Here is a 26,851-nt window from a genome sequence, read left to right on the forward strand (position 1 = left end):
TTCGGTCTAGCGAACTAGGCCCCTCACCAATGGCCAAACCGACCCCTTGGTTGGAACGGATTGGTTTGACCAGTCCGGTTCGGTTTTTGGCCCCTTTTAACACCCGTACCTTTATTTTCCCACATTGTATAGTGGGACAATTGGTAAACCCATATCAGTAGGGGAAAATAAAAAGTAATTAGCAAGAGCTGGACCGCATTTGGCACAAGTCTAGTTTAACATGGTAATATATTTCAATGATCCTATATTATTCCATAGTATACGCACAAGTCGATACCTAATTGCAATACAGAAAACTGAAAAGAAACTCACGGTCAAAGTCATTAATTCAAGAACACAGTCCTGAATCTAGAAAAACTACTGTAACTATACAAGGCCAAACGATATTGCAACCACGAGAATCTAATAGCATATGATGCTCATTCTATGCAGAAAGTGCATGCCAATCACAAAAAACCTGACAGCTATGCACCACAAAAGTTAGTACCAGCTACTTATATTTGAGATAACAAAGATGCTCATTTTCACAGTTGAACACCAAACAACTTCACATTATTCTTCTTGCCACTTTGAGTCTTGCTTTCTATTGATTGCCCAAACACTTCCTCCCCCAGCTTGTCCATGTCGATCTGTTTGGCACGGCATTCAGAGGTGCAAAATGCACGCAAGTAGCTGCATTGCATCATCAAGTACAGTCTTAAGAAAAAGGTAATGCAGTAATTTACTGAAAGTGCCAGAAAGAACTGTAAGAAAATAAAAATTACTTTCACTGAAGAAATAGATTATCTATGCATCATTTCATCAACCGGTTTTGATGAAAAATAAGCATTCGAGATAATTTTTTTTTGGTCGGTAAACAAAATTTTATTGATCATAATAATAGGCACAGGTATACAAGAGTATTGCATTGCAAGCTAGTTTTGTGATACAAGAAATCCATGGAAGTTCATGCCATTAAAATCAATTACAACCGATCAATGGAATAAGGTATTGAAAAAAAATTCTAAGTTCATCCATTGATTGCTCTCGATCTTCGAAGCTTCTTATGTTCCTCTCCCTCTAAATGCACCACCATAGGCATATTGGGACCATCTTTCATATTGCTGAAATTTGAAATTTACCCCTAAAGACCTCTCCAAGAAGCTGGGAGATCAATCACCCTTCTCGGCATCACCCAAGTTAGTCCCACCCAAGTGAAGCAATAATTCCACAAGGTTGTGGCAATCTCGCAATGAAGTATTAAATGATCAACGGACTTCCCACTCTTTTGCACATAGAACCCCAATCTATAACAATGTTTCGGCATTTCCTTAAATTATTAAGTGTGAGGATCATTCCCAAGGAAGCCACCCATACAAAGAAGAGTGCCTTCAAGGGTGCCTCTCTCTTCCAATACTCTTCCATGGGAATGGACTTGTATTATGAGTGTTCATGTCATGGTAGGAGGAGTGGAAGGTGAAATTCCCTTTCTTGGAGCGACGCCAAAAAATCTTGTTGTCAACTTCACCCCTCATGCAAGTAGAGTATACTAGATCATAAAACTCTGAAAATGTGTCGACTTCCCAGTTTGAGTACCATTAGATAGAACCAAGAGGTCCGCAATCAAGGCTTCTTTCATTCTTGCCATACCATAGAGTTTTGGATAAGCTTCCTTGAGTGCCCTATCACCACATCATATGTCGTGCCAAAATTTGGTTTTGGCTCCGTCACCCACCTTAGAGTGTGTATTTCTAAAATTCCTGTTGCCACATTCATGTTTCAAAATTCCTGTTGACCAATCAGATCTGCCGCCACCTAATTTATAATAATGAAGTCTAAAATTTAGGGCACATTTTTCTAAAAGTGTGTGGCCAGCTTTTTCCTAGAAGAGTTAGAATTTAGTTAGAAGGTTATCATGGGGAAAATCAATTCCTACTAGGAGTAGGAATGCCATTCTGTTTTTTTATTATTATTATTGGCAAAATAAAATTTTATTAACATAAGAGATTAGGCATAGCCCAAGAACGAAGGAGGTATACAAAGAGAAGTAGGAATGGCATCCTTCACCATCAATATAATTATTCTTCAAGTTTTTGCAATTATTTTCATGAACGTTCAAGTTAGATATCTAAAGCCTGCTAATAGATTCCTGCATCTTTCTTGAGTTTTTTTGTCATGAAGAGTGCAAGATCCAGTCTTTAATACTAAATTCATCAAGAACTGAATACCGACCCACTCTTGGTATTTTTCCTATGATTTTTATCCAAACCCTATTAGGTCAGGTGAAGTTGATTCAGCTCTTGAAGCTAAGGAGTGAGGTAAGTAGTATGATCATGCCCTTGTTTTCAAGGGGTCAAGTTGAGTCCTTACTGCCTTTGGCTCCTAGAGAAGTATTGAATGTTCTAAGCCTTAATAAATATGTCACATTGTAATTTTTATGCTTGAAGAGATAACCAATATAATTTCAGCTTCTGACCTATGGTTTTTAGGGAATACGTAATGCATTCTCTGCAATAAAAAGATTAGATTTTGAGCAAAAGTCTATATAAAGAGGGTACGCCAGCCGCACCTAATTCCATCTATAGGAATCACCCTCCAACACGACAAAATTTAGTTTCTAGTTTCCTGATCTGATCACAAATTCAAGAATAAAACCTTCTAAGCTGGATTTTGGTAGAAAAAAGAAAAAGGAACAGCACGATCCAAGGGGCATATGATGAGATAGATTGAACAAATAGATAAAAGCAAAAATCTCCAACCAATCAACTAGAAGAGCATCAGATATTCATATAATCATGAGAAGCACAATTATTAGGATTTCCTCTACCGTAATTTTCTTAGCAACCAAACATAGCGCAGCTAAAATGTCAACAAACATCAAAAAAAGGAGGAGAAAACAGAGACAGAAAAACCAGAATTTACGTTAAATAAGGAACATTTAATCGGTCCCCGGTAATCTCCACTCAGCTGACAATAGTTGAACTATATTGCTTAATCGAAGCAAAATAAAACAAAAAATCATATCTTCTTTTTATTTTGTCTTAGCTTCATTCTCTCGGGAACCGAACAGACAGCTAAGAAAAGGAGATATGGAAACCTTACCTGTACATGAAGACTTCATCATTCTCGGAAATGCTCCTCTTGCAGCGGTAACATTTCTCAAGAAAATTACCAACTTGCCCCACAAGGCTGTCCTGCTCAACATCCGGGTGCGCCAATGTCAGAATCCCCGGCGGAGGATGATTGCTCTCCACTGAAACGCTAGGCGGTGGCCTTGCAGTGGAGGGAGCCTTACGCACATCGTAACGGAGCTCCGGCGAGGCGGTAGTCGGCGGAGGTAGGACCTGGTTGAGAACGCTGGTGTCACCGAAGCTGGAGGAGCGAGCGATTCGCGAGCGTTTAGCCGCCATCCTTACTAAGAGAAAGGTAGGGTTTTAGAAAGAGATAGAGGCAGATAGCGATGACAGCACAGAAATGAAACCGTGAAAAGCTGAGAGAGTGAGAGAGAGGAGGAGCGGGAGGGGGCGAAAAAGCAGGGTGCTTTAGTGAGGTGGTTGAGTGAGGCTTCATGGCAGGTTTATATAGGCTACCGTGGTCCCCAGTTAGAGCGCTTCGTCGTCCCAAAGGAAGGGATCGGTGATTTTTTCTCTCTCTTTTTGGGGGACGGATAAACGGTACGGATGGAACGAATGTTAGTAGGAGACTCGATCAATTGTGTGTAGTTCATGAATAGTGCGAGTTAGGGTAGATGGGGAGGCCAAGTGTTATCAAATATTTTTAGATATTTTTTTAAAAATATTGTTCAAATATAAAATTTTTTTTAAAATTTTTTTTTTTTTTATCTAATCATTACATATTTTTCAAATTTTTAAACAAAACGCGAAATCCTATACAAATTTTTCAGATTTCCAAATAAAAATTGTATTCAAACAATTTTTTTACTTATTCAAGTTTTTCTCTCATTTTTTAAAAAATAATAAAATATCTTAATTCAAATTATTTTATTATTATTCACAAATATTCTGAGATATTCTTAATATTTAAACGAACCCTTAGATTAAGTTTGAGTTAGATTTGTTTCATTAATTTATCGAATATTCATTTTGATTTGAATATTACTTAAAAAAATTAAGTTTAAATTGATTAAATTTAAATTTATAAACAAAATTCATATAAGACGCGTTTGGAATCCTAAACAAAATTCAAGAAGTTGGGTAGATCCACCAAACGAAATAGAGGAATGCAATCTAAGCTAATTTGATTTAATTGTCATAAAGAAGGACACTTTGCTAATGAATTTGACTTTACGTTTTTATCACCTCAAGAATTTGCAATACGAGGATACTGCTGTTGTATTGACTAGTAGTGATGATGTTTCTTATGCTTTGCTTAAACCCTTCCCTGTAGAACAACATCAAATTGAAACTAAACCAATTTTTCTAAGGTTTTGTTCAAACTTAGGAAAACGAATATATTTTATCTTCAAGCAGTTGCTTCTTCGAGTTCTGTCAGTATTGCAGCAAATCCAAGCTGTATGAGTTTATGATACTTTAAGATACAGCATATGAGAAGAAGACAAAGCCGTCTTAGCTCAGTCGGTAGAGCGCATGGCTTTTAACCATGTGGTCGTGGGTTCGAATCCCACAGACGGCGTGTATCGTTTTTTTATATGCTGTTTTGTAAAAACATTCAACACAGCTCAAGCATCAAAGCCACCCTCGTCAGGAAAAGATAGCTTACTGTTGGGCAATGTATGTCTCTCAGGAGACACTTGAGCCTCATGCTCAGCTATTGAAATTCACAATATTAATAAGAAAACTCTTGTATATAATAAGTTTTTCCATAAAGTAGATATATATATTCCTTTCTTAGAATATGTTATGCAACATCCTTAAACTAAAAAGTGAGGTGGTGGCTTCATTGCTTCAAGCCTCACATCTCATGGTTCTCATGTTGTCACAGCCAGGGGGCAGAGCAATGACCTCTATGCAACATAGGAACATTCTCACTAATATTCTGGATTTGGGACTCTCCATAGTTGTTTATAGAGGGCAAATGGACCTGATACATTTAGGAACCACAATACCCACTACACAAAACTGACATTCTCATCAGGGTCTTCTTTACCTGCAGTTCTCTTGAGCCACACGGTATTACCAGTTGGCTCTGATGCCAATTGTTAAAATTCTGGAGCATGCTGGTCAGGTCACTCGACCTAGTACCACCTGCTGTAGGACTCAGGCATACACTAGCATAATGCTACACAAAGTAATTCTTGGGTAGTGCATGCCTTCCTATAGTTGCCAATTCAAACATAAAGTGTTAAGGCAAATTGGGTCTTTGATCACAGAAATTGCAGGATGGGAAAACAAATACACCTGAAAAATAATAGCTACTGATCTAAGCAGGATTAGCTAAACAAAAAGTAAAAGGAAAAAAAGTGGGGAAAGGGAATAAGCTTCCAATATGTACCAATTGTAGGCCTTGGCCTAGTCCTTATCTTCAAGATTTCAGGACGAGGTATTATGGATCCAGATGCCCCATACCCCTAGATACTCTTAACTTTAGTGCCATCTTCAAGATATCGAGTTTCAACCTTACATGGCTTCCTGCATAACCTATGCATCACTTTAGAGAAACAGATGTCAAACAAAGAAAATAATACCAATGATTGTAAAGCAGATGCCAAAAAATAATTCCATAACCACTCACTGGGTCAAAAACTTGAACATTTGATACATGCAATGGTGCCTCAACTGTAAAGATTCCACCTTCATGACCTTGCCCTTGTTTTATATGCTTTTTTATCTGAGAAAAGGTATGAACCATGAAATGGAAAAACATAAGAACAAATTATGTCAAAAACATGTTCAAATGGTACGACATATGTAACGCCCCGATCCCGAAAGTCCGGAGAGTTATCTCTTAATACTTAATATCAACTTCAATAACACAACTATAAAATCCAGAAAACTCCATAAAATGTTAATCCATTTAATCAATCCAAATATCTAAGTTCCTTCATAGGGACAACAAAGAAATTCTCAATAACATAAATTAAAAATTCTCTAAAAACTCGAAAATATATTTAACTCATCAAATCAAAATACCCGAAAAATAAATCAGTTTACTAACTACGAGTCTCAAATAAGCACTTGCCCTCAGGCACGTATTCCACTACGATCATCACACCTTACTAAAACTTCATACTCTTATTCTCCAGCTGAACCATCAAAATTATCTGAAAAGTATTTGGAGATAAATGGTGAGTTATCAACAACTCAGTAAGCAGAGGACATATACTAGTGTGTAAACATGAGCATTTACAGAGTTCAGAATGCAGAACAAAATATTTTCTTTTAGAATGTTGAATCAGAATATTGTTTTCAAAATGCAGAGTCAGAACATGTTATCAAAAATATCAGAGGGAAGATTTACAAATAATTTCATTCAAAAATATCATTTGGCATACCATAAATGATCATCATCATCATCATCAGAACATCATATCAGAATAGAAGCCGTATATAACCTCTGTGGTAGGGTTGTGCATCTACGGATAGCCGAGCTGAACATAAATCACTCTGTCACCAAGGTGTGCACTCAAAACAGAGACCACTACTATAAATCGTGGCAGGGCCGTATCCACTATTATAACTCGTGGTTGGGCCGTATCCACTATTATTACCCTTGGTTGGGCCGTATCCAATATTGTAACCCGTGGTTGGGCCATATCCACTATTGTTACCCGCGATTGGGCCATATCTACTATTATAATCCGTGGCAAAGTCGTAACTGAACAGAGCGGAAACAAAATCAAATTCAAAATCAGAGAGTCGTGCCAAAGGTTTTCAGAAATCACATCATATCCAAAAATCATACCATTTTCATAATCAAAGCAGATCTAAATCATATTTACATAATTATGCACAAATTTTCATATTCGCTCTTTTTGCATGGGTCAAAAATAGAATGCCAAAAATAAGCTCATGTCTACACCAGTCATGACAAAAAAATACTTTCTCTTTCATCAGAGTTCAATGTGTAATGAAGAATAAATAACTGAGGTCATTTTCACATTTCTTTCAAAACTTATGATGTAAATTTTCATAAATCAGCCTCAGTTCATTTTTATTTTATGCAAAGTCTAGCATAAGAACTCCGCTTATCTGGACTTCTTAGTTTTTTAGAATTTTCCTCATATCAATGTCGAGTCAACTATAAATCGTCACCTATAAAATAATCACGTAATTCTATAAATTTCCACTCAATTACAAATTTACACCATTTAAACCTAAGCTTCTACTATATCTATTTTAATCCTTCAATACTTAAAAAAAAAATTCTCATAACCCTAAAATATCCTCATTTTCTAAATTTCCTTGATATTAATCAACATTTAAGGTAAGTACTAGTAAAAAATTCATTAAATAAAAAATAGCTTTAATAATAATTTAAATGTTCAAAATAAAATTACACACCTACTAAAAAATAATTTGCTACCAATAGTACAATTTAAAAATCCTATTTATTTTCTGTACAATTTCTTATACTTCCCACAAAAATCATGTAAAAACATATTTAATATAAGCAACATTCCAAATTGAAACCATCCAATAAATAAGGGCAATATTGTAATTCCACATCCAAAAAGTATGCAAAACTAAGGTTACGTAGACTCTAAAGAGTAAACGTTGCATGCGTTTTCGGTGAAACAGTCGGCGAAGATAGTGGCGCGAGGTACTCACCGAGAGCAAATGGCAACAACCGATCGGAGTGGCACTAGGATGAAGACAGCTTCCAGTTGGCCGTGGTCTCTGTTACGTGGTGGTGGGGCTGTGAGGTGCGAGTGAGAGAAACTTAACGTGAGGGCAAAAGGGGCAGAGAGAGAAAAAAAAAAAAGAGTAAGGGGAAGAAGGCTCGTCATGAGCTTACCGAGAGGGACACGACGGACCTGGGTGCACGACCGGCGTGTTTTGGAGGTTCCCACTTGAGGCTAAGCAGTTGGGCGGTGGCGCTGCAGTTCACTATGGAGGGAAGTAGGTGCTCTGCTGCGATGCACTACTGTTGCTGGGCGTTTCTTGGACGTGGAGGCAGTGGCTGTTCCATGGTAGTCCCATGGTTGACACTAGGAAAACTGGCTGCTAGGCTTCACGCAGTGGTGAGGACAGCACTGAAGTTGGACGGTGGGAGGGGCATGCAACACAACGATGTGGTTACTATCCCTATGGCAATGCACATACTTTGTGGTTTAGGATAGCAGAGGTTGTTGTTCTGCCATGGGGTTCACGGTTTGCCAATGGGCTGGGTGGTGGGGCTATCACATGGTGGTTTCCGTCGAGCAGGAGATGTTGTTCGTGCTTGAGATTGGTGCTGCCTAAACGTGGAGGCGTGGGGGAGTTAATCCTGCGGTAGCCCTAGCTTGGGGAAGGAGACGGCAACCCTATTCTAGGTTTTCTTCATGCACGAAGGATGTGTATTTATAGGTGATTGAAATACCAAAATAAAACCCTAGAGATGAGAGAAAGTGGCGTGCATGCATGGGCATAAAACGGACGTGAAATCGTGAAGAACGTGGAGTCTGAAGTAAGGTAACACGGGCTTGGGCTTTCAGTTAATTAAAGGCCTCGACTCAATCTCTAAAAATAAAACAATGTCTTAGAAAAATATCTTGACCCTTAAAAGTTTTTTTTTTTTCTTTAAACCTAAATATCAAACCCACAAAAAAAAATCATAATACTCCAAAATAGAGATTTTAGGCCTGTAGTCTATTTAAAAAAAAAAAAACTATTTGAAGACTTAAATGGGCTTTTCGCACATAAAAATTCAAAATTTTTGAAAACAACTTCGCACTGGACCCGAGTGTTACAACATATACACAATACATACAAATATCAGAGTTCAGGCACTTTCTAAAAAACATCTATCAGAGATGGGAAGAAATATCCTTATAATATAAGCACATAACCAAAAAATGGGCAAGCAAGAACCAAAACATCCTAATAAATGAAAGGGAAATGATATTCCTACCGAGGAATATCCTCGAGAAAAGTCACCGATTCCCATTTTATTTTATTTTTATTTTTTTACTTAATTATTAAGGAAGTGTTTTGAAATGAGTTTGTGAATTTTATCTCTTTTTTTTTTAATGTTAAAAGGGATTTAAAAAAATGCTTGAAAAAAAACACAAAATAAAAAAGTGCATTGCAATTGTCGGGAGGAATCCTCGGGAGCCACTCTGGGTGGCTCTAGCAAGACTCTAAATGAAAAAAGAATATTACAAAGACATTTGTGTCATAATTTATGCACCTAACAAAATATCATGCCACAGCATCATTCCAACATTAAATGCAAAAAAGGCCTAAATTTGAACTTCACAATTAGTTTGGTACATTCTGAAACATTTTCACCATTACATGAATGGGGAATAGCACTAACACATGTAATTTCATTGAAATGGTGTTTTAAAGTTATCTTTAGTCTCTTTAAGTCATTTAATGTGACACAAAGATTATACAAGCAAAGGAGAATGGTGCAAAGCGACATGGGGAAAGAGTCAACGAAAATTTGTTTGAGTTGTTTCAATCTAGAAAACTATTGCAGATGCTAACAAATACTGACTTCTAAGAAGCTTGGTATGTAATTCGGTTTCATTTACTAGCATACCAAATTGTACACTTTGACTTGCTCAATGTCACCAGGCATTACACGAATGGAAGAATATCTTAACAAGTTTCTTCAGCAAAAGAAAAATGTTATCCACAACTCTAAACCGAATAGTAATGACTTGGTTGACATGGCGTGGCGATTATTCTTTCCCTGCTAGGGTTCTGTGCATTTTTTGGATGGCGGCCGCTGCTGGTAAATCGGCGGCGGCTCCTAGGCTGAGATCCTTTGTTGATCTGGTTCAAGATTCTCCCCAGCCCATTCCTGAGGTCCTGGTTCCTTTCCGTGCTCCTAAAACTGTGGATGGAGAAGTTTGTGTTCTGTTCTCTAAGGATGAACTTGATAAATCTGCTTTGCCGTTTCGGTATTCTTTGGTTATGAAATTCTTATGGCAACGTCCCTCTCTCGATTCTATTCGTGCATTTATTCGATCCAGATGGGGTTTACTGAATCAACCAGTAGTTTCGTCGATGTTAAGGCCTCGTAATGTTTTTATTATGCTGACATCAAAAGATGATTTTGTCAAAGCTTTTGCAAGGGAGTCGTGCGACATAGAAGGTGTACCTTATCGCATCTTCCAGTGGAACACTGATTTCCAGGAGGACAAAGAGCCAGTGTTTGGATTTCGTACCGTACCGGCCGGTACGGCCGATATTTTTCGTACCGGCCAGACACTATACCCATTTCGTACCGGCCTCCATTTCGGCCTGTACCGGCCTATATTTTGGCCTGTATTTTTTTTCATTTTTTCAAACTACAAGCTTATTTTTTAACCCCCAATTCAGACTAGACTATTTATAATTTATATATATGTATTTATATATAGACTATTATTTTGGAATATAATTTTTATATATATTTATTTATATATCGACTATCCCGAAACGCTATCTCGAAACGGTACCGATACTAAAATATTTCGTTCCAGTGCCTTGACCGGTACGGTGTCCGGTACGGTATTCAAAACATTGCAAAGAGCCAATCAAAGTTCCTATTTGGATTAATCTGCCAGGTCTTCCGCCAAATTTTTATCATGATTCATTTTTGCGTAGCATTACGGCACCTATTGGGCGGTATCTCAAGAGAGATAACCCTACAAAATGCGCAATGCGTACAGATGGAGCCAGGGTCTATATTGGCACCCCTCTTCAACCACAAAGTTTGTATCAGGTAGTAAATTATGAAACTTTGCTTGCATATTGTATTGCATGTAACATGCAAGGCCATAATGAAAAAACTTATAAATGGCTTGGGAAAAAGCAAATAGGACTTGTGAAACTTAAAGGGGATGGGAGGAAGAATGATCAGGTTTGGGTTCAGAACGATCAGAAAAAAAAGGTTATCAGCGATAATCCTAAGGCCTCGGATCAAAGTATTGTGATTTTTCAGTCGAGGGAATGAAGTGGATCAGGGTGTAATCCAGTTTCAGAACCTGTGGAAAATATAGATCTGTCAAAGATTCAAATGAATGATTCGACCAGGTTGATTGTGGAAGGAAAACAATTAGATGGTGCAACGACCTCCATGCATATTGCGAAATCTGACGCTATTGTCGTGTTGCCTTTGAAGACTGCAGGTATTCTAGAAGAGATCCATCAAACGGAGGTTCATGCTAATCAGTTGAATGAGGGCATGGATTCCACCGATGTGGGTGTTGCGGCGTCTGAGGAGGTACTAGTTTCGGTTGGTCTGGAGCATATAATGATAATAGAGGAAGGAGAGGATCGAGACTATGCAGAAAAGAATCTGGTTGATTCAATTGCTTTGGATCAAGAGGAAGGTGAAGTACAAGTTTGTTCTGACTCAGAAATGGATCAAACATCACCCCATTTGGCCAAAGGAAAAGGTTGTCTTTCGGAATCGGATACCCATGTGAATTTAGAAAAAACTGGAAAAAGTGCTGTAAAAATTCGAGGTTCCTTTAGGGTTAAAAGCAAACCCTCTCGCCTTGATTTATGATGAGTTCTTTTTTATATTGGAATGTCCGAGGAATAGGCACGTCGAAGAGGAGATTGAAATTATTAATTGGAAAAATAAAACCTATTGTTTTGATGATTGCGGCACCTATGATTTCTCACTCGAGATTACAGGTTTGGAGGGACAGGCTTAATTTTGATGAATGTACGTCTAATGTGGCTATAGGAGGCAAGTTGTGGTTGTTGTGGAAAAGTGAAGCTAATCTTGTAGTTCTGGAAATGGGCGATCAATTCATTACTGTGAGATTGACTGTTTCTTCTACTCCTATTCTTTTGACTTTGGTTTATGCTAAGTGTTGTTATCAGGATCGGAGAAGGTTATGGCATAGTATGGAAGATACGAACTCGTTTAATTTGCCATGGTTCGTTGTTGGAGATTTTAATATAATTAGAATGGATACTGAAAGACGAGGGGGTAGGCCGAGGCTTGCTTTGGCGATGGAGGAATTTAATTCCTTTATTGATGCAGGTGGTCTATTGGAGATGCAATATAGTGGTAATTCCTGGTCGTGGTGCAATGGCCATCATAATCAGACTCATAGTTGGGCTAAACTGGATCAGGTTCTTTATAATGTCTCTGGTGGAGATGAGTTTCCTGAGGCTCATCTGAGATATTTGCCACGGACTACGTCTGACCATGCTCCTATGCATTTATGTTGGAAAGGAAAGCGGCTCCTTATGGTTTTTCTTCTTTTAAGTTTCAACAAATGTGGGTGAATCATGAATTATTTTTCGAATGTGTTTCTCAGTTGTGGAATGATGTCGTTGGGGGCTCTGCGTTATGCCGTATTGTTGCTAAACTTAAAAGATTAAAGTCTACGTTGAGGGTGTGGAATAAAGAAGTTTTTGGGTGGACGGAGGACCATAATAAGTGTCTGGAAGCTCGCATTATGGGGATAGAGCAGAGTTTGTTAGCAAATTTTTCCCAAGAGGATGAGTTGGACCTTACTATATCTCAACTTGAACTTAAAATTTGGATGGAGAGAGAGGAAGTAAGGTAATCTCAGTAGGCGAAACAGTCTTGGCTTTTAAAAGGAGAAGCATCAGCTAGTTTTTTCCGTTCGGTGAGCAGAAGAAACCATACACAGGTGAAGGAGATGAAGTTGCCAAATGGTTCTATCCTATCTTCTCCTGAAAGTATTCATAATGGGGCGCACAATTATTTTCAAAAATTCTTGGAAGCTCGTGTGAGTCCAAGGGTATCAACTCAGGAAATTTATGATGCTATTTGTTCCATTCCAGTAGACAGTAGCCCGGGACCAGATGGTTTTGGGTCTGATTTTTATCGGTCTTGTTGGTCTATTATAAAAGAGGATGTGGTGGAGGCTGTGGTGGAGTTTTTTAGTGGTGCATTGCTTCTGCGGTTTTATTCGGCCTCCTTCTTGGTATTAATCCCTAAGGTCTCTAATCCGGAAAGTTTTGACAAGTTTAGACATATAAGCTTGTGTTCGATGTTCTACAAGGTATGTTCCAAAATTTTGGTTAATCGTTTATCTCCACTTTTAGCCAAGATTATATCACCGGAATAATGTTCTTTTATTAAGGGCCGAAGTATATTTGAAAATATTAGTTTGACACAAGAGATGATGCATGGGTTGCATAAAAAAGTTAGGGGGGGGAAATGTTGTGTTGAAGATTGATATGGTAAAGGCATATGATAGTATTGATTGGGGGTTTCTTATTCATGTCTTGAGATCTTTTGGCTTTTCTGAGCAGTTTTGTGGTTTTATTAGACAGTGTGTCACAACCCCTTGGTATTCAGTGGTCATGAATGGTATTCCGAAAGGTTTCTTTCAGGGTGGTCGAGGCTTAAGACAGGGTGATCTGCTCTTCCTGTATCTTTTTATTTTAGTGGAGGAAGTTTTATCAAGAATGATTAAAAGGCAGGTGGAATCGGGCAAGATTATTCCATTTTATCATCCTAGAGGAGCTCCCATTATTTCACATCTTTTATATGTAGATGATATAGTGATTTTCGTGAATGGCGGAAAGGCATCGCTAAGGTATGTTTCGAAGGTGTTAAAGCAATATGAGGAATGGTCGGGTCAAGTGGTTAATAAGAAAAAATCTTCTATTTGTTTTTCTAAGCATATTACCACTTCTTGGAGTCAAATGCTACTTCGGCTGACTGGTTTTAGTGAGGGCAGTCTTCCTTTTTATTATTTGGGGGTTCTTATAATTTCTGAAAGGTTACTTTCTGTACACTTTCAAGGGTTGCTGAATAAAGTGAGGGATGAATTAGAGGGATGGAAGACCCGTCTTCTATCCAGAGGAGTGCGGTTACTTCTATTAAAACATGTTTTGCAAAGTATTCCTTTACATTACTTGTCGATCTTGCAAACTCCAAAGGCTGTGCTTGACAAATTGAAGAGATATATAAGTACTTTTTTCTGGGGTGTATGTGGTGGTAAGCCAAAAAAAAAATGGAGGGCTTGGGACGATTTATGTAGACCAGTGTTAGAGGGCGGTTTGGGTCTTTGAAAATTACAGGAAGTACAAGCTTCGTTACACATGAAGTTGACGTGGAATCTTCTCTAAGGGAAATCAACTTGGGCTCAGTTTTTTCTGGCTAAATATGTAGGTAATAAGCATATTTCTATGGTTGATTCCATGAAGGGATCAAAATTTTGGAAAATGTTTTTGTTTCATCTTCCTTCAGTTGCTCAATTTTCTAAGTGGAAGGTGAGAGAAGGAAATGTGTCATTCTGGAAAGATAAATGGCTCATGGATGGTCTGCTTATTGCTCACCATCCTGTTAGTGAATTGCCAGAGATCTCATCATCGGATTGCAAAACAGAAAATGGATGAAATGTTGAGATATTTGATCGTTTGGTGGGAATTGAAAAAACTAATCAAATTCTAGATGAGTTGGGTAGAGTTAAATTTGGTAAAGATATTCTTATTTGGCTGCCAAATTCTCAAGGGAGTTTCTCAACTCGTAGTGCATGGGAATGTATACGGGCTTGTTCTCCTAAAATTCCTTGGATGAAATGGGTGTGGCTGTAACGCCCTAGTCCCGCAATGATCGAAGAGTTACTCCCTATAACTTAAAACTCACAATTCCTCAATACTTTTACAGACTCCAAAAATATAAAGTCATCATAATACTACAAAAATCTCTTAATAAAATCCACCGATTCTCAAAAATCCTCTATGAGTAATCCACTATGCTTAAATAATCATCTCACCGATGCTCCATAATCCTGATCCTTAGCTGAACTATCCAAAATCATCTGAAAAAAATTATGGAGATAAGGGGTGAGTTATCAACAACTCAGTAAGCAGAGGACATATACAGTGTGTAAACATGAGCATTTTCACATTTTCCAAAATAGATTCGGAACATCTTCGCGTCACATGCAAAATTTATCAAATTTTCATATTCGTTCATTTTTCTCCGTTCAATAACAGAATGCCAAAAATAAGCTCATGTCTACACCAGTCATGCCAGAAAAATACCTTATCCTTATACAGAATTTTCCTGCATATGCAGAACAAATATTTGAGGTTGTTTTCAGATTTCTTTTCAAAACAAACATGCATATTTTCAAGATCGACCTCGTTTCATTTTATTTTTATGCAAAGTCTAGCATAGGAACCCCGCTTACGTGGATTTCTTAGCCCTTTCAAACTTTTTCTCAAAAATGTCGAACAATTAATAATCGTCACCTATAAAATAATCAAGTAATTCCTGTAAATTTCCAATCAACCATTTATTTTGATATTTAAACCTAAAATACTAAAAGAACCTATTTTAAAACCACAAAACCTAAAATTCTCATAATTCCTAAAATATCATCATTTTCTAAAACCAACAATATCCACTTAATTCCTCTCACGATTATACTCTAAGTCATTTCTAAATTTCATAATAATATTATACTAAATACAATTATGCCACAAAAATACATCTCTAGTTTAAAAAAATTCTCTTAACATAATTATAACAAAACTGATTAAAAGTTAGGAAGTAAAAATTTCATTTAATAAAAATAGACTAATTAGTTTTTCTTAAAAGATCCCTAAATAAAATTTTGCACTTACTATGTACTTCTTAAAATTTATATATTATCACTATAATATCTCAAATCTTTCCCTATTTCCTTTATAAAATCTTGTATTTTAAAACAAAGCCTACTAATATATATAAACGATAAACCTAAAATCAGTCTGATATAAGGGTATTTTGGGGCTTAAACAAAACACATAAGGACCCTTTTGGAAATGACAGGTTCATATATATTACAGTTTAAAATCGTATGGAGCCATACTCACCGAACGATGGAGGGCACGAAGGCGGCGAGCTAGGCAATTGCCTACGATGGTGGCGGCGGCTGCAACACACTGGTTGGAGAGAGAGACCAACTAATGAGAGAGAGAGAGAGAGAGAGAGAGAGAGAGAGAGAGAGAGGAACCTTACGTAGAAAAAGAGAGAGAGACGGAGAGAGAGCTCGGCGCGAGAGAGAATGAAGCTCACCGTGAGCCTGAGGTGGGGCGCAGCAAACCAAAAGGGCTAGGCGGAGGTTGACAGTGGTGAGCTCAATGGCTGGGCAGTGATATTGCCTGAGGCTGAGGCAACCGGCGTGGAGGAGTTGCGGTATGTGAATTGCTCTGTTTTTAGTGGTGAAAAACAGAGGTTCACCGTGTGACTGCAGGTGACTTGGTGCTTCCTTGCACGGTGGTTACAAGGCTGGATCCGGTGGCTGGCCAGCGGTTGTGAGTTGGTTGTGAAGGAGCTTTGACAGTGGGGGTGGTTCACGGTGATCTGACCTATAGTTTCTGCAAGGGTGCACTCTCCATGGCTGGGTTGTGGAAAGGAGGAGGTGTGTCCGGTTTGTTGTTGATTGGGTGGACGCTGGTGGCAGCGGCTGAGGCCGTGAAGGAGGTGGTGGCACACGGTGAGGCTTTGAGCCTTGATGATGGTTGTGAACGGTGGAGGGATGGGCGTTGTTTACGTGGAGATGGAGGTTGGCGTCGAAATAGGAGGGGCTGGGTGGTCTGGCTGGTTGCAGTGACGATACTGGGCAATTTTCAAAGGTATAAGATGAAAATGTATAATTATATGGGTGATTTATGTGATCAAAATAGTGGTATATCTAGCGGCCGCTGATAAACCTAGTGGGAAGATCACGTACGTGCATGAAATATGGAAGTGAAAACTGCTTCCTGGTTGTGACAGCTTGGGCTTACTGGTCCATTCCATATATTTGGGCTCATGGGTAAGGTACGACAAATGGGCTGGGACCCAAAAGAAACTAAAAAACACTTAAACAGGCCCAGTCAGAAAAATAGAAAAGTCCAACAGAAGAAAAAAGCACAATAAAAATAAATAAAAGCTAATTAAAAACACTGCAATGCAATATTAATAAAATAAAATAATTAAAGTCCAACAATAAAATTATTCATTAAAGTAAAGAGCAATTTAGATGCAAACACTGATTAATATCAAGAAATCACATCAAAGTAAATTTCCCAACTTAAGAATTATAAAATAAATCCAATGAGAAATCCGATAAATTTAAGACAGGAGAACCAATATTTAAATTAATAAAAAAATAATAATCTTTCACAAAAAAAAAAAATACACTAAAATACGGGATATCACAGTGGCACTCATCTTTGTCGGGGAAAATGTTGATTATTATGTGGAAGGCTTGGTATGGTTGTCTTCCAGTTGATGACCGTATAAGGAGAGCTGGTATTTACATGGTCTCCAAATGCGATTGCTGCATTCAAGGGATTTATGAGGATCAAGATCATATACTTGCCTTGGGGAATTTTGCTGAACAGGTGTGGGGTATTTGTTCAAATCAGTTGGGCATGCCTATACTAGAAGGTCGCACTTGGAAACAAAGGATAGAATCCTGGTTCAGGAGAGCCAACAATTCACAAAGTGGCCAACTGATTGGATTACTTCCCTCTATTATAACTTGGAGGCTTTGGTGGCGCCGATGTAAAGCTAGAATAGAAGGGATTCATGAATTAGTTCTAGTTGTTTGGAACTCAATCAAATATTGGTTGGCTATTGCAGGTGAAAAATTAAAAGAGTCCTCCAAGTTTAGCCGTAGAGATGAAGAGGTACTGAAGGTTTTAAATTTTCCATTTAAACAGAAAAAGTTGAAGTCTGTTCAGATTGTAAAATTGTCTCCTCCTCCCTTAAGTGAAGCTCAATGTGGATGGAAGCTCCTTAGAGAATCCAGGGCCTTCAGGTGCGGGTGGAATAATTCGGGATCATTGTGGAAATTTGATTTCTGGTTTCTCTATGTCAACTGGTGTGTAGACTAATAATGTTGCAGAATTTATGGCTTTGCTGCAAGGTCTTAGGATTGTGCGATTTTTGGGTCTGAAAATGGTGGAAATTGAGATGGACTCTATGTTGGTGATTGACTGGCTAAGGAAGAAGAGATGTGGCCTATGGTACTTGAAGGAATATTGGGAGGAATTAATTCATCTTATGGATGGTCTCTGCTTATGGGTTCGGCATATTTACCGTGAGTGTAATTCCTTAGCAGATGGTTGTGCGAGACTCGTTGCTTCAGGGGTCTGCAAGGTCTGGACTCATAGTTCTGAGTTCCCTTCATTTATTAAAGGTCTTTTTCAAATGGATAAGGGGGGTTGTTTCTGCATTCGGTCCTTAGAGCATCCACATTGGCTTCTTCAAATAACATTTTATCTCTAAATTTAACTAACTTTATCAATAGTTGGCCCACATTGAATTAGCCAAATATATTTCATCCTAAATATTAGCTACAGTAAATTCATCTTTTTCTTCAAATATGAAAAGCACTATTTCATCTCTAAATTAATTGTTTATTAATATCGCGTCTCTCTCTCCAGTGTCTCCTTTCTCTTTCTTCTTCCCTCTTCATCTCCTGCGTTTCTTCTTCTCTTCTTTCCTCTTCCTCTCCCGCGTCTCCTTTCTCTCATTTCTCTATTTTCTTCATCTATTTTTTTTTTCTCTTCTTCTCTTCTTCCCTCTCCTGCATCTCTTCGTTCTTTCTCTTCTTCTCGTTTTTTTTTTCTCTTCTTCCCTGTTTTTCTTCTTTCCTCTTTTCTCCTCTTCCCCATTTCTCTTCTCCCGTAACCATTCCTTCTCGCATATGTTCTCTCCCGCGACAACACTCCCCAGCACAGCACAGCGGCAGCACGACACTCCCAAGCACACGGTAAGATTCGAAACCCTACCTTGATTTTGATGATGATTTTGTTGGTTTGGGTTTGATTTTGTTGATTTTGTTGATGTTGCTTGGGTGTGATTCGAAACCCTAGCTTTGATTCTAGCCCTGATTTGTTGACGTTTGGGTTGGATTTTGTTGATGTTTGGGTTTGATTTGTTGATGTTTGGGTTTGAATTGGTTGGTCTGGGGGAATGAGTGGCAAGGGAGCAGAGGGTTTAAATTTGTGGATGGTCTAGTACATTTGCACGGTTCTTGAAACAGCGATGCAAAATGGCCAAGATAAACAGCCTGTATATTTAGAACAATTATAGGTCTCTCATGCTTAATCTTCCCACCATAGCCACGGTCTAGCCCTGATTCGAACCCCGATAGTGAAATATCCACTGGATTTTTTGAAATTAAAGTGGTTAATGAACATTATGGCTTGATTTTGGGATCAATATTTTTTTTTTTCCTTTTATGAAATGTATTGTACATTGTATGTGACTGCTCTTTTCCGAATCTGTGGCTTTGCCTTCCTCTTAGTTACAACTTTGAGAAAAATTTAAATGTGTTTAATGCAATATATTTCAGCAAATAGGCAAACTGTGATTTGTCAAGAAATTCCTGTGTTTATAAGAAACCTAGTTTATGTAGTTTCCTTAACTTCTTGTGCTTATGCTTTGGTTTTTTTTTACCATTCAACAAAGTCAAGTTGGTTCTTATTAGGTTGTTTTTTTATGCCAACAGTATACACATAGTCGAGTATACTTTTTTTTTTTTTTTAGATAGAAACTTGTTGCCTCATCAGTCATGCTAGTTGCCAACAACCAAAGAAACTTAGTGATGGGAAAGAAATGTGTGACACTTGTCTAACCCAAAAGAATATCATCAATTATAATGTAGGTAAAACAAATTTTCAATGTGTATCAATTGCTCAACGGAAACTTGTTTTGAGTCACCACACAAACTGAGTGTTGCATAACACTTGTGATTGATTTGCTTTGCGAGTGTACTTTTTTGTTTTTTGTTTTTCAGTTTAAGTTTCAAGTGGCATAATGCTTGTAACTGGGTGTTTTTATTCTAAATTACGCCAAGTATATTAATGGAAAATGTTCCTTGCTCACTGAGTGTCTCAGGAATTCATCTCTTGGTGGGTTATCAAAGCCTCCCCAACATTCTTCTTTCATAGAGATAGACAACAAGTTGAGAAGTTTATAGGAGCTAACAAGCCAGAGGTATAGAAGAAGATAACTGCAATTGTGTCGATCCAACTACCCAACGTTAGAATTGAGTGATTTACTTGTTTCTGTCTAGTGAGAGAGGCTGCTTATTGTTATTCTATACACTTCTGTTGCCAGCATGGATGTTGTTGGTCTATGGGGTTTTTTTTTTTTTTCTTATTGGTTTGGACTCTGTTTTTTGAAAAGAAATTGATGTAGATGTAGAAGAGCAATGGTGGAACCAGTAAATTGCTTTCAAAGAGCTGAAATGAGATTATATGCAGTCTCCAACCGCTATGCACTATGAGAATATGATTGTTGGAGATTATAAGAGGTTATGAAAATAGAATTAATTAAAAAATAAAAATTAATTATAAAAATATAAAAATAAAAAATAATGATATTTTATTATTATAGAGAGTGTGATGACTAATCTAATGTAGACTTTAAGTTTTGAATGATTAGCTAAAAGTGAAAAAGTTACATATTAGTTAAAATTTGAAGAGTAAAATAGACAATCTAATACCATGCTCTAAGGACTTTGTACAGAGGTATCGTTTTTTACTTGGTTTTTGTCCTTTTCTTTCTGTGGGTGTTAGTTGGAAGGTTCTTGTTCTTTATTTGTTCACACGGTTTCTTCTCAGCCTTGATGAGGATGATTTATAATAAGGAGGCTTAACCTTCATTTAAAAAAAAAAAAAAAAAAGAGAATCTAACCAAATTCTTGCCCTTTAACGATTCAGCGAGCGGATAACACGCTTAATAACACCCGGCTCGCCTTTGTCTTTGCCCCTCATTATCATCACCTGCAACAATTAAGCCCAATCAAGTAAAAGATGGAAAACTTTCATCATAAAAAGAATAAAGAAGGGACTTTATGTGATCTATTAAAGACAAACGAATCTAGAAAAAGCAAAGAGTTTACGCGATCGTAGGTTTTTTATTGTTTTTTGCTTACATGATCTCCTCTGAGAATCTTCAAATGCCTAATGAGTTTCTGAGCCGCTTTCCAACCCGTTTCGATCTGACCCTTTTCGAAGGACAAAAAGGAAAGCAGGAAATGAAGATTTTCACCAAGTTCAATCAAATGTTAGGAAACCCCAATATTTTATTCCATATTTAAAGAAATATTAGTGGGATACTAGTCTAATAAAGTGATTCTCATTTATTCTCATAACAGTACAATTTTCCTATTTCAGTAGGAACTATGGATTTCCTAACATCTGAAAGCAGAGCGAGGTTTGCACATTTGTGGGGTGTTGCTGTGCCGTGAGTATATGGGTCAGCCTTCTGCGGTATGCTTACCGTGTGATTGAGCCGGTGGTGGTGGTGGTGGCGCTGTTGATTAAGGCTTTGTTTGGATCTTCAACTACTCTCAACTCATCTCAATTCATCGTTACAATTTTTTCAAATTTCAATACAAAATATAATAAATAATTCAACTTTTTCAAATCTCAAAATAATAATAATATTAAAAAATAATATTCTAATAATATTTTATCATCTCAACACACTTCAACATCTAAACGCACTCTAAGTTTTATTATGTCAATTAAATAAAAGCGTGCTTTGCACACCGACTTCTAATTTTTCTTCAATTCATTTTAATTAGGTTTAATCGATCTTATTGTACTTTCTAATTTTATTTAACTATTTTCTCTATGAAAAAAATGAATGATTATAATTAATTGACGAAAAGTATATATTATGAGACTGTTCATGGGAGAGGAAGAGGCACGAAAGTAGTGAAAAATTTTGAGAAATGATATTTGTAATTGTAGAGTGCGCAAGTATTACGTAATCTTTTTTAAATAAATGAGTAAATACGAGATTTACATGAAAAATTTAAAAATATGAATCTTATAAATTAAATCACGCCACATCAATAATATAAATTGTGTATTCATTCTCAAACTTGTAAATAAAATGGCTCTAAAAATAACTATAAGAATATAAACTCAACTGCATACCATTCAACATTATAAATGAATCGAAATAATAATATCTATTTAAGAATTACAATAAACCATTAAAAGAAAAATCGATGGCATGATCAGGGCCCAAAGAAACCTAAAAGAAATATACTCGCAAGCCACAAAAAGAAACTCAAACCATAATAGAGTGGTGGAACAGAAGAATTGGAACACAAAAAGTAAAAATGGAAGCATCTTAATTAGCAGGACTTTAAAAAGCCGTGACTCCTAGAAGAAGAAGAAGAAGAAGAGGAAGTCGATCAGATGCTGAAGAAGCATAAGATGGAGGAGCAGATGCCGAGGGGACGAGCACAGGTCGGATCCCAGAAGTTGTTGTTGGGGCTTCTGCATCAACAACTGGAGGTGGAGACGCGGGTGTTGTTGATGGCATTGTTGTTTCAGATTGTGGTGCTGGAGCTTGTGCCACCTCTTTAGAAGCTGCATGCATCATGTCCATTAACAAAAACAAACTTTTAACTTGAAACAACATTAATAATACTGTTTCCCATTCAAGTTGCAGATCGACATGATCATGTGTAATCCTATTTTGTGGAATAGACATTTTTTATGAGTTATCTACATACTCCCCTCTCATACAAGTTCGGACAGTTATATTTAAAAAAAAAATTAAAATTACAATAATATCATTTTTAAAATGATGTTTTTTTTCTTTTTATTTCTATTTATCAATGAGACTGCGCACGCAGTACTCTCCCACTCGAAACTGCAAATAAAATTTCTCTTTATTTATATAATCAAATCTTAGAGCAGGAAAATACTTGTAAAGAAAAAGAAATCTCGGAGCAAAATAATTACCTCGGGGACTAAAAGGAGAAGCACCTATAGGTGCGGGAGTTGGTCCAAATGAGACAGGACCTGTCATTAAGCTTGTAGTTAAAAGCATTGCTCAAGGTAGATAGTACGGTAAACATAGACGATTAAGATCTCCTTGCATTCTTATATATCCGAGCTTAGTAATCTATCTCGCACTTGACCCTCAGATTCAGACGAGTTGAGAAAGATTGTTTAAAGAAATGTAATATCAGTTACAGGAATTTTTCCATACCTTTTGCTGGAAGAGGTGAGCCAGAGGCTGCAAAATTCAATAAAAATGCATTATTAGATTTCTTTTTAACATTTCAGTTGAACATAAAGAAGCATTCAAATGTTGAATATGGCTGCTGAGATCATTTGAGTGGCAGTGGTACCTTTGCACTGTAGGGGCACGCCACCCATATTACATGCTTGTGGGAGGGAAAGTGCTAGAGTTCGGTTAATGGGTAGCGGAACAGGGACATTGGCAGTTAAAAGAAGACAAGCACAGTCCATGCCAGTGCCCATGAGCGATCGCAATGAACCGCAACAGTCAGATGTTGGTGATCTACCATTACTGGTACTTCCAGTAATAAAACTAAAACATGGGGTGAAGCTGCTAATCATTGAGGTTGTGCATGGTGTGCTAATCTGCCCATTTACTAGGATTGAAGAAAAGACTAGGAGAGTTGCTGATATTGCAGCAAGTTGGGAAAATTTGACAGCAGCCATGAGTCCTTATTGGAAAGGAATCGACTGCAAGTGAATGGTTTTTCAGAGTGATTAATGTGTGTGGAGCAGGGGATATAAGAAGTACTGGGTTCGGTTTTGTTCATCCTGATGAAGTGATTTATACACAAGGTTGAGGAAATTGAGGTAGATTTGAAGCGGGTTTTGGGGTTGAACTACTTTTAACTAACATCTAATATCATTGAAGGAACCTTTCTGATTAGGTATGTTTTGGCATGTTTGTTATAGCTTCTTCTTTTTTAATTGTTTTTGCTCAAAAGAAAGAGAGTCCCTGTCAGTCAAGTAATAACATCATGGTGCCTATTGGCACTTGTCTTGTAACTTCATATCATTTTAGCAATCTAATGCAAAAGAAGGCACATGTAGATGGCCCTTCTTATCCAATTTCTGCCAAAAGTTGAGCAGCTTGCTTAAAACAAAAAGGAAATACATTTTGAATCTACTATAATTATCCACCATTTTTTATTAATGTTGCATCTTAAATGGCCAGAATTATCGATTACGTACAAGCCTAAACTATCAAATTTTGACAATTTACACCATTGTTCAAGATTTGATTGTTAAGCTTGACAACATAGGACAAATGAGGCCTCGTTTGTTTTCGGAAAACATCTCATCTTATCTCATCTCATCATTATAACTTTCCTAAATCCCTACACAAAATAAAATAAATAATTCAACTTTTTCAAATCTCAAAACAAAAATAATATTAAAAAATATATTCTAATAATATTTTATTCAACTTTTTAACTTTAATCTCATATCATCTCTAAAAACAAATGAGCCAGACAATTGTAATGATCATTATTTCTTAACCGAGGTTATAAATTATCATCAAAATATATTATTTTGGGGTTTTAATATACGGTTATGGTCATTTAAGATGCAAAAAAAAATAGCAATGTAACTTTTCCTCTAAAAAATAGCACTGGAAATAGCATTGGCACTGGATTTTTTTTTTTTTTTTTTTTTTTTAGGTGTGGGAGGGGGGTTTCGAATTCCAGATATTCATTTTGGATGCTGTGGGTTATGTCAATCAGGCCACAGGACTTTGGCACAGATAGATATAATATATATAAGTTCTTTCCCTTATATACACTGCTGATAAACAACTCATGTAGAAAATAAAGAAAAATATAAAAAAGAGAGAGAGAACGCCATGTTTGATCCAAGAGCTAGCAGGTGGCTGTTTGATATTATGGGTATATCAAGATTATTGAAGCTAAGGTAATCCAAAAGAACGATCCAAAGTATTGCATTTTTTATTTCTTTAATGTCTAGAAAACATTTGGTCATCACAACCACCCCTGAATTAGTAGAAGTTGGCCAACCAAATACACCAATTCGTTTGGCCCCTCTACAAAACTTTCCCATATAAATCTCGTATCCCTTCTCTTCTTCTCCCCCTCAAACTCGAAACCGAAACAAACATTATCTCACTACCCTTAATATTGCTCACAGAAATAATCCATTTCTGATAGTTACGTACAATTTCTGGCAGCAAAAAGTTCCAACATAACAGTGAATGCATGGCTTCTAAAGGGTTGGAAATGGGTCTAGTCCTGGTACTAGTTGTTAATGTTGCCATGCTGTGGAGCGGAGCCATGGCGCAGTCAAGTTGCTCAAATGTGCTCACGAATCTAGCCCCATGCCTGAACTACATAACAGGAAACTCATCCACCCCATCATCTTCTTGCTGCTCACAGCTCTATATTGTTGTTCAGTCATCACCACAGTGCCTTTGCTCGGTCCTCAATGGCGGTGCTTCCTCTCTGGGTATTAACATAAACCGGACACTGGCTCTGTCATTACCAGGTGCTTGTAACGTGAAAACTCCTCCCAGCAGCCGGTGTCAAGGTAATAACATATACTAAGGCTAACATATATTATATAGACATTTGTTTTTGCTGAAATTAATACATGTTAATGGTCGTTGACTCGTTGTCCTTGTTTCGATTGCATATCTTTGTACTTGAAATACTTGCGTCTTTCTTGTTAATCCTTGTATGTTTTCATTTGGTCGTCTGGCCTTGTATATTGTGTCTCTCTTATAGTTTGACAACTTATTATGCTGTGGTGAAGGAGCTACAAATGGACCAACAACTTCAGGAACTCCCCCAGTAAGTTCTCCAGGGAGTGGTGCTACCCCTCCAGCATCGGATATTCCTTCAGGTATATATGCCAACATATTTTAACACGCTCTCTCTCTCTCTGTCTCTCTCTCAAGCCAGATTTAGGCTGAACGTAGAATATTTAATTAAATAGAAGTAAAGTATAGAACATGATTCGAATTTGGAACCTATATCTTGCTACTATGTTAAATCACTACTTTTTAAAAATAATTTAAACCGATGAGATACAGCATATTCTAACATATATAGTGTGATAAACTGAGACAAACAGCATTCTCATATATGATCAGTTTTACATTGAAAGAGTGTAAAAACAAGCTGTAAGATGTAGTACCTAATGATATCCTTTTATTTCTTTTTCTTTTTTGACAAACAGCTTTTGATGCCAATTCTTGGTTAAATGCAGGGTCAGGGTCAAAATCAATTCCATCGATAGACGGGGGAAAATCTGATGGAAGCAGCATTAAAGCGCCTCTTCATTTGATGCTCTTCCTGCTCTTCATTGTGTCTTGTGCTTCCACCATTATCACATTCTGAGACAGTTTTGTCTTGAGTCTTCTAGCTATATAGGAAGAGTACTGCGCGCCTGTTCTTGTCTTCAAATTATGATTCTTTGGTCCCTTCTTTTATGCTGTTGAAGATGGAGTTACTTGTATTGTTAGAATTGCAGGAGTGTGTGTTTTTTTTTTTTTTTTCGCCATTTAATTCAGAAGGAGAGTGAGAAGAACTTTGTTGTCTATTTTTTACTACTAACCAGATATCAACCATGCATCATCTCTCAGCATGCAAGAAAAATCATAGCAAAAAATTAATAGAAAAACAAGTTATTCCCAAAAAAAAAAAAAAGTACTGAAAAGAATGCTGGGGTTGGAAATCATATCCCCCATTCATTAACAGCTGGAATGATTGTCATAAACTTGAGAATTTGTTCCATCTTCGGGAGGCCAATTTATAAGCCTTGAAAGGCAAAGGAATATTTGCAGGAAATATTCATCTGACAATAGTCCAATGTTTTTTTTACATTTTCGAGATGGTTCAAGAACAAAATGAGATATCTCATGATTTTCATTGGATATACCTGCAATTCTGTCACACTTCTGACGCGGAAGGGGAGAAGTGATGAACTGAAGCTGTTCGAGTTGATTATGACTTTAAGGTTTGGTCGTGGGCTATGGGCTGGGC

At 37.2% G+C, this 26,851-nt stretch overlaps 3 protein-coding genes, 1 non-coding gene and 1 pseudogene across 4 annotated transcripts; 2 read left to right on the forward strand and 3 right to left on the reverse strand.

Moving 5' to 3' along the window:
• Positions 1 to 211: 211 nt before the first annotated feature.
• LOC121259079 (protein MARD1-like) lies at positions 212 to 3,700 on the reverse strand. The gene is made up of 2 exons (XM_041160570.1): positions 3,082 to 3,700; positions 212 to 672 (listed from the first exon to the last, which is right to left on the reverse strand). The coding sequence occupies exons 1-2, from the start codon at positions 3,387 to 3,389 to the stop codon at positions 525 to 527; spliced, it is 456 nt and encodes a 151-aa protein (XP_041016504.1). The 5' UTR covers positions 3,390 to 3,700; the 3' UTR covers positions 212 to 524.
• An 859-nt stretch (positions 3,701 to 4,559) lies between these two features.
• On the forward strand, positions 4,560 to 4,632 carry TRNAK-UUU. Its single transcript has one exon. It is a non-coding gene; the product is annotated as a tRNA-Lys (tRNA).
• Positions 4,633 to 5,389: 757 nt separating this feature from the next.
• LOC121260206 lies at positions 5,390 to 21,091 on the reverse strand (annotated as a pseudogene).
• An 865-nt stretch (positions 21,092 to 21,956) lies between these two features.
• Positions 21,957 to 23,622, reverse strand: LOC121259126 (non-specific lipid transfer protein GPI-anchored 16). The gene is made up of 4 exons (XM_041160621.1): positions 23,183 to 23,622; positions 23,041 to 23,067; positions 22,791 to 22,850; positions 21,957 to 22,412 (listed from the first exon to the last, which is right to left on the reverse strand). Exons 1-4 carry the CDS (start codon positions 23,517 to 23,519, stop codon positions 22,186 to 22,188), a joined length of 651 nt encoding a protein of 216 aa, XP_041016555.1. The 5' UTR covers positions 23,520 to 23,622; the 3' UTR covers positions 21,957 to 22,185.
• A 1,304-nt stretch (positions 23,623 to 24,926) lies between these two features.
• On the forward strand, positions 24,927 to 26,396 carry LOC121259113 (non-specific lipid transfer protein GPI-anchored 5-like). Its single transcript, XM_041160605.1, has 3 exons — positions 24,927 to 25,394; positions 25,620 to 25,709; positions 26,076 to 26,396. The coding sequence occupies exons 1-3, from the start codon at positions 25,067 to 25,069 to the stop codon at positions 26,204 to 26,206; spliced, it is 549 nt and encodes a 182-aa protein (XP_041016539.1). The 5' UTR covers positions 24,927 to 25,066; the 3' UTR covers positions 26,207 to 26,396.
• Positions 26,397 to 26,851: the final 455 nt, after the last annotated feature.

This window comes from Juglans microcarpa x Juglans regia, chromosome 4D, assembly GCF_004785595.1.
Source record: "Juglans microcarpa x Juglans regia isolate MS1-56 chromosome 4D, Jm3101_v1.0, whole genome shotgun sequence".
Taxonomy (NCBI): Eukaryota; Viridiplantae; Streptophyta; class Magnoliopsida; order Fagales; family Juglandaceae; genus Juglans; species Juglans microcarpa x Juglans regia.

Bases quoted from the DNA above. Each gene is read 5' to 3' on its own strand.
- LOC121259079 (XM_041160570.1), bottom strand. From the start codon at position 3,389: ATGGCGGCTAAACGCTCGCGAATCGCTCGCTCCTCCAGCTTCGGTGAC. The intron at 673-3,081 runs GTAAGGTTTCCA...GATGCAATGCAG, and splicing joins GATGAAGTCTTCATGTACAG to CTACTTGCGTGCATTTTGCA.
- LOC121259126 (XM_041160621.1), bottom strand. From the start codon at position 23,519: ATGGCTGCTGTCAAATTTTCCCAACTTGCTGCAATATCAGCAACTCTC. The intron at 23,068-23,182 runs GTACCACTGCCA...TGAATTTTGCAG, and splicing joins CGTGCCCCTACAGTGCAAAG to CCTCTGGCTCACCTCTTCCA. The intron at 22,851-23,040 runs GTATGGAAAAAT...GCTTAATGACAG, and splicing joins CTCACCTCTTCCAGCAAAAG to GTCCTGTCTCATTTGGACCA.
- LOC121259113 (XM_041160605.1), top strand. From the start codon at position 25,067: ATGGCTTCTAAAGGGTTGGAAATGGGTCTAGTCCTGGTACTAGTTGTT. The intron at 25,395-25,619 runs GTAATAACATAT...GCTGTGGTGAAG, and splicing joins TCCCAGCAGCCGGTGTCAAG to GAGCTACAAATGGACCAACA. The intron at 25,710-26,075 runs GTATATATGCCA...GGTTAAATGCAG, and splicing joins AGCATCGGATATTCCTTCAG to GGTCAGGGTCAAAATCAATT.